Here is a 12,123-nt window from a genome sequence, read left to right as displayed (position 1 = left end):
CTAGGAATCTACAGTTTAAATAAAAATACACCCTGGTGACTTCTGTTGGGCAGACAGCTGGATGCACCACTAGGCCCTGTGACCCAGGAAAGCCCATCAACTTGGAGAATATACAATGAACCTTATGGTGCACACGAACTGTTCACGCCGCTGTCAACTTCGAGCATGGCTCAGTCTGGTGTACCTCAAAGAACGCGGAATAGCTGGACGCCTGGAAGTATGTCACGGACATCCCAAGCTGCTCAGAGAGCTGTCCTGAAGGGGTTTGAAATGACCTCACCCCTGAAGTGGCAGGAATGTCCGGGGGCAGCCCTGGCCCCTTACACAAGCTGCCTTTGATTTAACTTCATGCTGGAGGCAGACAGATGAAGTAGAGGCAATTTGTTTCTTTTTGAGGTCTAGCATGCCATCACAAGCCTGTATAAATTTTCTTATAAGTGTCTTTTCCACACGGGTATCCTCGGAGGAGCTGGGCGTAATTATCTCAGAGGCAGCAGCAAAGTTGAAGTACCGGGGAGCGATTTTTTTTAACTTAATCCGACAGGCAGTGTCACCGTGGGAGCAGTAGAAGTGCCCTCTTACTCCTTCCGGACGCCGGGCGGGAGAGGGATTTGGTTCCTTAGATAAAGCAGACACCTTCCTCCTCCTTCTGTGACCGCTGAGGTTTGACAGTGACCGGGTGAAACCTGCCTTCCACACTCTCAGGAGCCTCTTGGATGTTGAGACACGCTATTGTACATCAGTCATGGTCCAGCGGGTGTTTTTATCTACCAGGAAGAAACTTTGTATTTACCTCAAACTCTTACATTTATATTTTATTACGTCTATCAAAACTGCGGGATTGGTTCGTCTCAGTGGGACTTGGAATGAGCAGTCAAATGAATTTTGCCATTTGTCCCCCATCCAAGCAGTGCCGATTTTTAAAATATTTTTCTGGGTCCCCCACCCCAATTTTTTCTTTCTTCTCTTTATCTTTTCCTCCCTTTCTCCCTTCCCCTCTCAACACATTGAAAGAGTGCCCTAACCGGTGACAAAGTTGCATGTGCTTCCCTTATGACTAAATCCCCGGGCCTGTCGCCAACCCCCCCACCCCCACAGATGGCCCCAAACTTCAGGCACCCCTTTAGGAGAGCTCCACGTTTGCAGCCCTGCTTGGGCTGCCAGAGCGGAGACGTGTGGTGGGGAGTGGCGGTGTCTCAGTCCTGGGGGAAGGCAAAGCAGCTTCCAGGAGGAAACGGGCGTTTCCTTCCCACGCGCTCGAGCTAGCCCTGGGTCCTGGCCTGGGAACTCCACCCAGCCCCTCCCGGCGCTCTGGGACAAGCCAGTCGCCACACACAGGCACTCGCAGGCCCTGGTGCCGCGCCCTAAGGAGAGCAGCACCCACTGCCAATTGCCATGGCAACCCCCGGGTTCATTCCATTCCCCACCCAGCCGATCCCCCCTCCTCCCTGCGCCGCAGCCAACCGGCTTGTGCGCGTCCCTGGAGCGCACTATAAAACCTGCGCGGTGGCGCTAGGGAAGGGAGGCGATCGCGGGACCCGGTGGGAGGCGAGCAGAGCCAATCCACAGCGTAGAAAGTCTCGTTTGGTAAAAGCGGGAGGAAAAAAACCTGAGCATGCAGAGTGTGCAAAGCATGAGTCTCAAGCTGCCCAGCCAGTGTCTTTGCCTGGCTTTCCTGCTCCTCCATCTCCTCGGACAGGTAAGGGGCGCGCCCCTGAGAGGTGCCCCTGGTTACTTTGCCTTTCTAGGCGATCCCTGCTGGGTCCCCAGGTCGCTCAGCTTTCTTCTGTTGATCCCACTGAGAGGTTTCTCCTGCTTGTCTCGCTCGCCCCCAGGTCACTGCGACTCAGCGCTGCCCACACCCGTGCCCCCTGCGGTGCCCCCAAACGCCGCCGACCTGCGCCCCCGGGGTAAGAGCGGTGCTGGACGACTGCTCGTGCTGTCTGGTGTGCGCGCGCCAGCGCGGCGACAGCTGCTCGGAGCTGGAACCGTGCGAGGAGAGCCGCGGCCTCTTCTGCGACCGCAGAGCGGACCCCAGCGCCCAAACGGGAATCTGCATGGGTAATGCTGCGCCCTCGGCCGCTTGACCTTTTTCTTCCCCGCGGCTAGCTGGAGCCGCCCCCTCTCCCTCTCCTCTCCCGCGCCCTTCCCAGAGGGTGACACGCAGATAATAACGATGATGAGGATGCAAGAGGTGATGTCTATGGCGCACTTACTGTGTACCAGGTATCTAGTCTAGGCGGCGCTTGGGCTATGGGAGAGCGCCCGAAGCTGGAGGCCAGGAGCAGTCAATCACTTGCCTCCCTGGAGAAGACTAGATAGATGGAGAGTGGAGCAGAGTTAGGGGCCAGTGAAGTCATTTCCTTCGCACATTTTCAGGGGTCGCTTGGGGGTGATGGAAGCTAGGGCTTATTCACTGCCTCACAAGTCCCCTAACAGCGGTACTTACGGCAAATTTGTTTTCACACCTGTCATTGTCCTACTGCAGCCAACGCTACCCCTCGTCTCCTGGGAAGGCTATGTAACCCCTGGCTGGACTGTGAATAAAATAAAATTCTGGCAACCAGCTGGTGCAGGCTGGTGAAACTTAATTAACTGGGCATCAGTCTTCCACATGGCGCACCATTTAGTTGAAGGCTGGCTCTGCCTCCCTGGATTAGAGGCTTGGAATCCTCTTTTACTTTTTCTTCTCTGAGCTAGTCATGTTTTTTGTGCTGGAATGCCAAGGAATTCTAACTCTATGCCCAATTTGACCAGTTAACCTATTTGGAGGACATGAGTGCATTTTTTTTTTTCCTTTTTAATTCTAAACTGCTGGATTAGGACCATCTAAGGAGTTTCTTGCAGAATAACTTGATCATTGCGAACACAGCTCTGGGACCTCGAGAGGGGCATTTCTCAGCTGTGCGCCTCTCTCCTGATCCATGAAATGAGGCAGGACTGGGTGGTCTTCAAGGGTCCTGCCAGCTCTGGGGTCCTCCGTGCGGATATCTCTCCCAGGGAGATGGCTACGAAACCTCTCTCTCAGCTAGTGAAAGAACAGCGTGGGCTCTGGAACACGTGCTGCAAATCTTCGGTAGCTTCCCGAAGGCACAATGTTTTTATTTTTCTTTCTTCCTTTCCCTCTCTATCCTGCTTCTCCAACATTCTAGCCATAGAGGGAGACAACTGTGTGTTCGATGGGGTCATTTACCAAAGCGGAGAGACCTTTCAGCCCAGCTGCCGATACCAGTGCACCTGCCAAGACGGGCAGATTGGCTGCGTGCCTCGCTGTGACGAGGACCTGCTGCTTCCCCGACCTGACTGCCCGGTTCCCAGAAAGGTGGAAGTGCCCGGGGAGTGCTGTGAGAAGTGGATCTGCGACGCGAATGACACGGAGGCCTTAGGGGACCTGCACGCCCTTCCAGGTGAGAGACTCAGGAGACCTGGAGGTGACCACCGCATGGGACACACGGGGGGCAGGAGCCATGCGCGCTCTTTGGGATTCGCACTGAGAAACTGGTCTCCATTTCTGCCACTCGACAGTGGATTCCAGCTTGCCCGCTGAGACCAACACACCGTGGGTGTGAACCCGAGCCAAGTACGCAGTTTCTCCCGAAGAGAACCTGCCGCATTCAGCAACGGGGCTGACGTTTGTCTTATTGCATGACTGCTATTTAGATTTTAGTCCATCCCATTTGACCTTTATTTATTTATTCACATCACAAAGATAAAAGCCAAAAAAAAAAATTAGTCTTTTGTGGATTCTGTGTACTACCTCTGTGCTCTCAAGACCAGCCTCCCTAAAGAATGCTACTTACATCACTGGACAGGTGTCACAGAGAAATGTCACCTTTCCAGAAACTGTAGGAAGGGTCAAGTAACACTTCAGAATCTTTGTTTTGCTTTTCTTTTTTGTTTCATCTTATAAAGGAAATAATTGTTTTTTCGGGGAAGAAAATCTCAAGAGCCAGTAGAGAATATTTTAAAAGCCATTCATCAGCCAGATTATATACATTGGTGGTATGCAGAGCTGTCCAGATTTTCTGAGGTCAGAAATTATTAGCCCTAACTTACAGATAGCTAAACTGTCAGGTGGAATAGAAGATGTGCCCCGTGTCGTGATACCAACTGTTGAGAGAGTACTTTTCGCCATCCAAGTCCATGTGTCCATGTCCCATCGTCCAAATAAACCAGCCCCGCCTCTCTAAGGCCACGCACTGCTTTGTCATTATTTTCAGTTGCTTGGTCCTACTTCCTCATCCAGTTAAGATTTTATCATAACCCTTTCTTCTGTACAAAATCACATATTGAAAAGGCTGTACTGTATGGAATGGTTGTTGATGCTAAATTGTTTTATATTCTTAAAGTTCCTAAGCTTTTTTTTTTTTTTTAAGTTGTTGTTTTTTTTAAATTATTTATTTATTTATTCATTTTAGAGAGGAGAGGGAAAGACAGAGAGAGAGAGAGGAGAGACAGAGAGAGAGAAGGGGGGGGAGGAGCTGGAAGCATCAACTCCCATATGTGCCTTGACCGGGCAAGCCCAGGGTTTTGAACCGGCAACCTCTGCATTTCCAGGTTGACGCTTTATCCACTGCGCCACCACAGGTCAGGCCCTAAGCTTCTTAAAAACAAGTTAAACAGTCATTCCATAAAGATTTCCTGAAGGCCTGCCATGAGCCACGCATTGTGCAGCCTGTTAAGGGCTTGATAAAGACAGAGATCCATCCTGCCCCCGAGAACACCTAAGGTTTAGGAGGGGACAGAATTGGCTGAGACCGTCTTTCTAATGATGATAGGAAAGGACTACTTGCTGATCCCCACATTTTACTCAACCGAGCTGTCTTTCCTTGTTTGGGTCATAGCCTACAGGACAGAAACCACGCTAGGAGTGGCCGTCTCCGACTCGAGTAGCAACTGCATCGAGCAGACCACGGAGTGGAGCGCATGCTCCAAGAGCTGCGGCATGGGCGTGTCCACCCAGGTCACCAACAGGAACCCCCAGTGCGAGATGGTGAAGCGCACGCGGCTCTGCATGGTGCGGCCCTGCGAACAGGAGTACCGGCAACCGACAGATAAGGTAGGGGCCTCCCTCCACAGAAGAGGCAGCCGGGGCTTTAGGCTGCCTATGACACTAGTTGACCAGAAGTCAGCTCTAGCTGGGAGTTAACCCCAGAGAAAAAGCAGAGAAGTACCTGAAGTGAGTGAGTTTACCTCCTTTCATTTCTCTCCTGAATGTATTGAAATATCCCAAGCATCTCACAGCTAGCTCACAGGTAAAGACTGAGGGGCCAATTATCATAATGTCCCCAGTGGAGAAGGGTCTGGCAAATCTCATTCCACTCCTGGAAAAAACTGGCTACTTGTTTGCCAAGCGTAGTTGATTTTAGAGAAGTCATTTCTGACCTCAGTCTTCTTCACCCCTTCAGGTCAATCTGTAGTAAACAACAGAGTAGGAATGCCAGTTACTGTTAACGTTAGGCATCATTACTTAAAATTTCTGTTTATGTTTTGTTCAAATAAGAGTCCCTAGTAGTTGCATTCATTATGTGGCTGTTGAGCTACATGACTTTTTGAGATCCATCCTAACTTTATGGTGTTTTTTTTCTTCACCAATTTAGAAAGTATACCTAGAAATACCTTATCCCTAAAATGATACGCACCTCCCTGAACTTAAGGGAATTCTAACATACATGTATCGACCTGACACACCCCTCAGTACCCAACATGCTACCTGGTCCATAGTGTGTGCTTGATAAAATGTTGTTCATGAGGAAGCAAATGGCTGTCTGGGAGTTATTTTCAGTATTTTAGAAATCTTAGTGGGATTACTTCATTTGCCAGCATAAAGCTCTATATGCCAAATAAAATAGCACATTTCTTTCCTTTTTTGCTGGTATGATATCAACTCAACATGTTAACCCTGAGTGTAAGGCATTCAGATCGGAAGCTTGGATTGCTTCCTGATGACATCAAAGGCCTGGTCACCAGAGCCCCGGATAAATGCAACACCAAAAATGAAACTATTGCTCTGGCCGGTTGGCTCAGCGGTAGAGCGTCGGCCTAGCGTGCGGAGGACCCGGGTTCGATTCCCGGCCAGGGCACACAGGAGAAGCGCCCATTTGCTTCTCCACCCCTCCGCCGCGCCTTCCTCTCTGTCTCTCGCTTCCCCTCCCGCAGCCAAGGCTCCATTGGAGCAAAGATGGCCCGGGCGCTGGGGATGGCTCCTTGGCCTCTGCCCCAGGCGCTAGAGTGGCTCTGGTCGCAACATGGCGACGCCCAGGATGGGCAGAGCATCGCCCCCTGGTGGGCAGAGCATCGCCCCTGGTGGGCGTGCCGGGTGGATCCCGGTCGGGCGCATGCGGGAGTCTGTCTGACTGTCTCTCCCTGTTTCCAGCTTCAGAAAATAGCAAAAAAAAAAAAAAAAAATGAAACTATTATATGGATCCTTGTATAAGCCTAACGCCAAAATAAAACAGTCCATAGCAATGATGTTCCTGCTCTACAATGAGGCAATATCATCTAGTGCTCGAAGGTGTAACTTTGGAGCCAGCCAGCCTGGCTTTAAATCCTGGCTTCCCACAGGAATTAGCCATGGTTCTCAGGCAGTCTTCTTAACCTCTAAGTCTGAATTCCTTCCCCCATAGAATGAGGTCATTGACAATCCCTACCTCTTGTCATGAGAATCAAATAGAATGAATTGGCAAAGTGCTGGGCATAGCTTACTCTGTTAACATTAGGCATCATTACTTTAAATTACTGTTTATTGTTCAAATAAGAGTCCTTAGTAGTTGTGTTCATTATATAGCTGTTGAGCTATATAATTTTTTGAGGTCCATTATAACTTGATGTTTTTTTCACCAATTTAGAAAGAACACCTAGAAACACCTTATCCCTAAAATTGTATGCACCTCCCTGCATTTAAGGGAATTCTAACATACATATAACAGGGTCATGCAGGTTCACACACAAAGCAGTCTCTCTGTTTCTCTCTGTCTCTCTCTTGCACACACACACACATACACACATACATACATATATACATATATATATATATACACACACACACACAAAGGGATATTGCTCACCTTGTACTTTTCTGTGGGTTTTGGCAAAAATATATGCTAAATATTTAATTAAGAAAAGAATCAAACAAAAATCCCTTAATATCATCAAGGACACAATAACATCTTTATTAAATAAGGGTTTTTCCATGTCATGCCTCTAAAATTTTGCTTTATTTATTGTTTTGTTAACCAAAATTTATATTTTTTCTTGTATCCAGTTTAATCTGGGGAGATATTATATTTAAAATAATGTGTATGATATATATATTTCATAAAAGTTCTAGAAATATATTTGGAATCTAAGAGAACTAAGATAATTACTGATGAAGAGATTCTTAAATATGAAACCATGATTTTCAAAGTGTGGTCCTCAGAGTAGCAGCATCAGCTGAGAACTTATTAAAATGCAAATTATGGGGACCACCTCAGACCCACTGAATCAGAAACTCTGGCTGCAAGGCCCAGCAGTCTGTGTTTTAGCAAAACCTCTCGATGACTTTGATGCACGCTCAAGTGGGAGAGCCACTGAGCTCACAGCCTTCCATGTCTCAATGCCCCCAAGCTGCCACCGTGTCGTGTCGAGGAAGGTCAAGAGCAATGGCAGAGCAATGGGTGAAGAAATCTCAATGGAAAGTAAACATCTCATCGATTCCTTGCTGAATTATCAATACTTTAGGTCCTCATAAACCATTGCTATTAAAATATTCAATAAATTCTCCAATTACTTCACCTTCATGGAAAACAACCTTAAAACTCATTGTTTTGGACTTTCATAAGGTTTTAATACAGTAAAAGAAATGGCCATTGCATCAGACAAGTTCAATTACTAGATGTTTTCTGATCACTTTAGCCCTTTGGGGTTCCCTTTATTTATCTGTAAAACTTGGGCAATTGTTCTTTACATTAACAACTATTCCTTGTGAATATTGTTGACAAGGTTCCATGAGTTAATGTCTGAAAAATATCTGAAACATTAGTAGGCTTGCAATGATAACAGGTTTATTCTCTTTTTCTTTATAACACTTAAGAATAAACAGCACCAAACCCTGTTATAGTGCTGAAAATATATAGTTTGAAAATAAAGGTTTCTTTATTATACATATATGCTTTTACTCTCATGTTTACCACCATCAACATCACAGTCTAGGAATGAAGGAAAATGAACTCAGGAAACAAAAAAGAACTATGCGAAGGTCAAAGCATTTCCCAGAATCACTGGCTAGAACTTTGTCACAAGGCCGTCCCAAGCTCCCAGATATTCTGGGGAAGCAAATACTTTCAGCTGACCATGTTGCGCAAACAAAATTAATGTTCTGTTAGCAAAGAAGAAAAAGCAAAGGATATTTATTGGTCAGGTAGCTAGCAAGTTCCTCCATCCTCCTCAAACGGTCCCTGGGAGGAACATAGCCACCTCTCTTTTACTCCCTTTCTTCTTTCTTAGAAAGGAAAAAAGTGCCTCCGCACCACGAAGTCCCTCAAAGCCATCCACCTGCAGTTTAAGAACTGCACGAGCTTGCACACCTACAAGCCTCGGTACTGTGGAGTCTGCAGCGACGGTCGGTGCTGCACCCCTCACAACACGAAGACCATCCAGGTGGAGTTCCAGTGCTCCCCGGGGCAGATCGTCAAGAAGCCAGTGATGGTCATCGGGACCTGCACCTGTCACAACAACTGCCCTTACAACAATGAGGCTTTCCTCCAGGAGTTAAAGCCAAACACCAGCAGGGGGAAAATATAACTCGGGTCCCTGGAGAAGCACACTTACAGAGGCAAACTGTAGCTACAGCATGACCCACCAGCAAGGGAATAGAAGAAAAACGACAAGAATTACGATTTCACCTCTGAGTCCTATGTATTTTCTGTGGTCATATGAGGTCAGTTATAGCTGTCTTTTTTTTTTTTTTTTTTTTTAATGATTAACTGTAAACTTGGAATCAAGGTAAGCTCAGGATAGTGCTTAGGGATGATTTACTGTTCTTTAGTGTTTACTGCAAATGAAAATTCCTATAAATTTAGGAAATCAGATATAGGTTTTATTGTGTAGACTGAATCACATTACACTCACCTTCTTTTGTTATATATTAGTGCGATCTCAAGAAAATGTCACTGTAATGAATGGCACAGTGAAGTCCAGGACCATACTGACCATGTCATCATACATGTATTTCGCCATATATTCAGGTTTGACTCAAGGAGTCTCTGTTGAGCTCTTTTGGAGTAGCTCAAGTCTGAACTTCCAAGTTCAAAAGCCAAAGGAAACACAGAGCTCTTCAACTTGAAATCCTGAGTCCAATAGTTTTTTTGTTCAGTGGTATCACAAGAAACGAGCTGTATCTACAGTAATACAATCTTACAGTTAACTAAGTAGACTGGTGTCATAAACTTGCTCCATTTCAAACAAACTGACTCCTTTCCAATAGAAAGAAGCTGAACAGCCCCCCTCATACAGAGATGACGATGACCGGGTCCTCCCAGCCCCCACGTGTTTGTATAGCAAAGGCTGCTGGGCTCACTAGTGTTTTCATTCAGAAGAAGCAGAGCATGTCTGCAGAGGTCCTCCCATCACACAGATGAGTAAACTGAGGCCCAAAGACCTGATTACAACCTTTGATGGCTTTCAAATGTGCTTGCAGTGCAGTTTTTTAAAAAAAGAAGAACAAAACCAGCATAAGTGGGATGGCATAATAACACCAACTTTATGGGAGTTTAGAATTTATTATCCACCTGTCTGTAACTTATCCTTGGGCCCTGATTATGCAAACTCACAAACAAAATATATGTGTACACATATATGTATCGAATTTGTTAAGCTGGAAAGTAGGCTGCAAACTTAAACATATACATTCTCTTAATGTCACCATATGTGTTCAAATTTTCTTCTTTAAAGTATTTATATAAATATAAATTATACATTTTTAAAGTATTCTTTTTACTTTCTCTACTCATCAGACAGCACTAAATAAATATGATCTTATCAACATGTGACTTTGTTATTACTTGATGCTTATAAGTTGTTTATTAAAAACATAGATTTAAATAAAATTAAAATCTACAAGCTAAATCAGACACCAAGCACAATATCCATTGAAAGCAAAGTGGATATATTAAGATGAACTTAAAACTTCTTATCACACGGAAAATAAAAGACAGCCCCTCCTGGGTTAGGTGATCTCACCTGCCAAGGCCTCAAATATTCCCCACAACATCTACTCAGACCAACAACTCAAGCCCTGATTTTTTTTTCTGGACAATCTACTAGACACATCTATATATATATATTAAAAATTGAACTTGTTGGACCAATCAAAACTTACCCCTCTGGCTTCCTTATTATGTTAAAGGGCTCTCCAAGCTCCCAGCTTACACCACCAGCATTATTTTGATCAGCCCACTCTTGCTATGTGCCTAAACAAGTCCATTTTCAGTGGCAACGCAGAGCACTGCAGGGAGCAGGACTGCTGTCCAGGTGGTATGCGCATCCGAATACACACAAGCTTTATGTTTTATAGTTACCAGCCTATACTTACTCTTCCGTAATTGACAGAAAAGTCTCCCTCTTCCCAGTTCCACTTCTCCTAACCCAGCTTTCTTCCCACCCATCTCTTTAGCTAGTTTCCGTTTGTCCTTTAAGATGGATTGGAAAGCCAAGTGGACCTCAAAGGAAGTTATCCAGGCGAGCGGACATGTATCACATACGTTGTACTGAGAACTTGACATTCATTCTCTTGTTTATTTTGCACGACAGCCTTACAAAGTAGGGTCTCCTCCCCATAGGACAGTTGAGAAAAGTTTTTAAGATTTTTAAGGAAATAGTTAAAAGAAACTGGTGAATCTAGAACTCAGGTCAAAGTACTGTGGCTTCCACGTTAAGCCTCTGCGTGGATCCATGCAATGATGATTCGTCTGCAACGCAGCCCGACATTGTCAGTGATGGCAAAGTGGGCCAGTCAGGGGTGCAGCAGGATAGGTCGGGTAGACAAATCCTAGTACATTTATTATGATGAATAACAAAGCAACATTCAAAAGGAAAATATCATAAAGTATTTACTCCTCCCCCCAAAAGTAAGAATTATGAAAAGAGTGATTTGGTTTGGTTCAAAAGTGTCAACGAACACAAATGAAAAGAGAACAGCAACAAAATATTATTTGTGTTTATGTCAGGTTGGTCTTATTATTTTGGGTTAGGGTGATTTTTTTTTTTTTACTAACTTGATTTTAAACTGAGAATATACTACCTTTATAACCAGGGGTGGGGGAAAGTAAGGCTGAATTCACATGCCCTGAATTTCAAGCACAATTCCCCTCACACTTCTGCTCACTCCTGCTGAATCAGCTGCTCCTTAGCAGCCAGAACATTGATTCATTCGTGCATTTTGTTCATTCAGAAAAGGCTTATGGACAGCTCCTGTGTGCCTACCACTGTTTTAGGTCCTGGGGACAGAGCCATGAAAATAAAACAATAAAATAAATGTTACCTCTTCTCCCTGGGATTTACACTCCATTGGTGAAGGCAGGCAAAAAGCAGTAAACAAAAGAAACATGATAAATATCAAATAATGAAAAAGAAACTCTAGGAAGATCATCAGAACAGGGTGATCTAATAGAGAATGTCTAGGTAACTATAGGTAATTTAGCTCAAGCTGGTCAAGGAGTTTCTTTCAAGAGGTAACATTTTGTCTTGGAGCTGAAGGAGCAAGGTTGGGAGAAAGAACCATCCAGGCAGAGGTAGCAGCTAGTGCAGAAAACCCCATGCCAGGACCAAGCTTGAAGCCTCGTTAAAGATCTGTGTGCTGGAGCCGCACACGGTGGGAGGGGGAACAGGACACGAACATGTACGGCTTGCTTCTCCGTCGTACTTCTCACACCATTTTACAATTGATTTTTGAATCCCAGTGCATTAAGCCTCTTGAGACCAGCGTTTTGGACTTCTTTGTATCTGTCCCAGTACCTGGCACATAGGAGGACCTCACTGTATACCTCTTGAATGTTTGAAAATGAATGGACTGTGTGTTGATAAAAGATAGAACGTTGTTTGAAATAAGTGTTAGGCTTTTAAACAATTATTTTTGTTATGATT

The 12,123-nt window shown here is 45.4% G+C and overlaps 1 protein-coding gene across 1 annotated transcript; it reads left to right on the top strand.

Moving 5' to 3' along the window:
• The first annotated feature begins 1,527 nt into the window (after positions 1–1,527).
• CCN3 (cellular communication network factor 3) lies at positions 1,528–9,996 on the top strand. The gene is made up of 5 exons (XM_066265767.1): positions 1,528–1,699; positions 1,836–2,061; positions 3,153–3,407; positions 4,845–5,059; positions 8,488–9,996. Exons 1-5 carry the CDS (start codon positions 1,616–1,618, stop codon positions 8,782–8,784), a joined length of 1,077 nt encoding a protein of 358 aa, XP_066121864.1. The 5' UTR covers positions 1,528–1,615; the 3' UTR covers positions 8,785–9,996.
• Positions 9,997–12,123: the final 2,127 nt, after the last annotated feature.

Source organism: Saccopteryx bilineata, chromosome 3 (genome assembly GCF_036850765.1).
Source record: "Saccopteryx bilineata isolate mSacBil1 chromosome 3, mSacBil1_pri_phased_curated, whole genome shotgun sequence".
Taxonomy (NCBI): domain Eukaryota; kingdom Metazoa; phylum Chordata; class Mammalia; order Chiroptera; family Emballonuridae; genus Saccopteryx; species Saccopteryx bilineata.
This window is presented reverse-complemented; position numbering and strand designations above follow the sequence as displayed.

Coding starts and splice junctions, on each gene's coding strand:
- CCN3 (XM_066265767.1), top strand. CDS start 1,616: ATGCAGAGTGTGCAAAGCATGAGTCTCAAGCTGCCCAGCCAGTGTCTT. Junction 3,408..4,844: donor GGACCTGCACGCCCTTCCAG/GTGAGAGACTCA, acceptor TTTGGGTCATAG/CCTACAGGACAGAAACCACG. Junction 5,060..8,487: donor ACCGGCAACCGACAGATAAG/GTAGGGGCCTCC, acceptor CTTCTTTCTTAG/AAAGGAAAAAAGTGCCTCCG.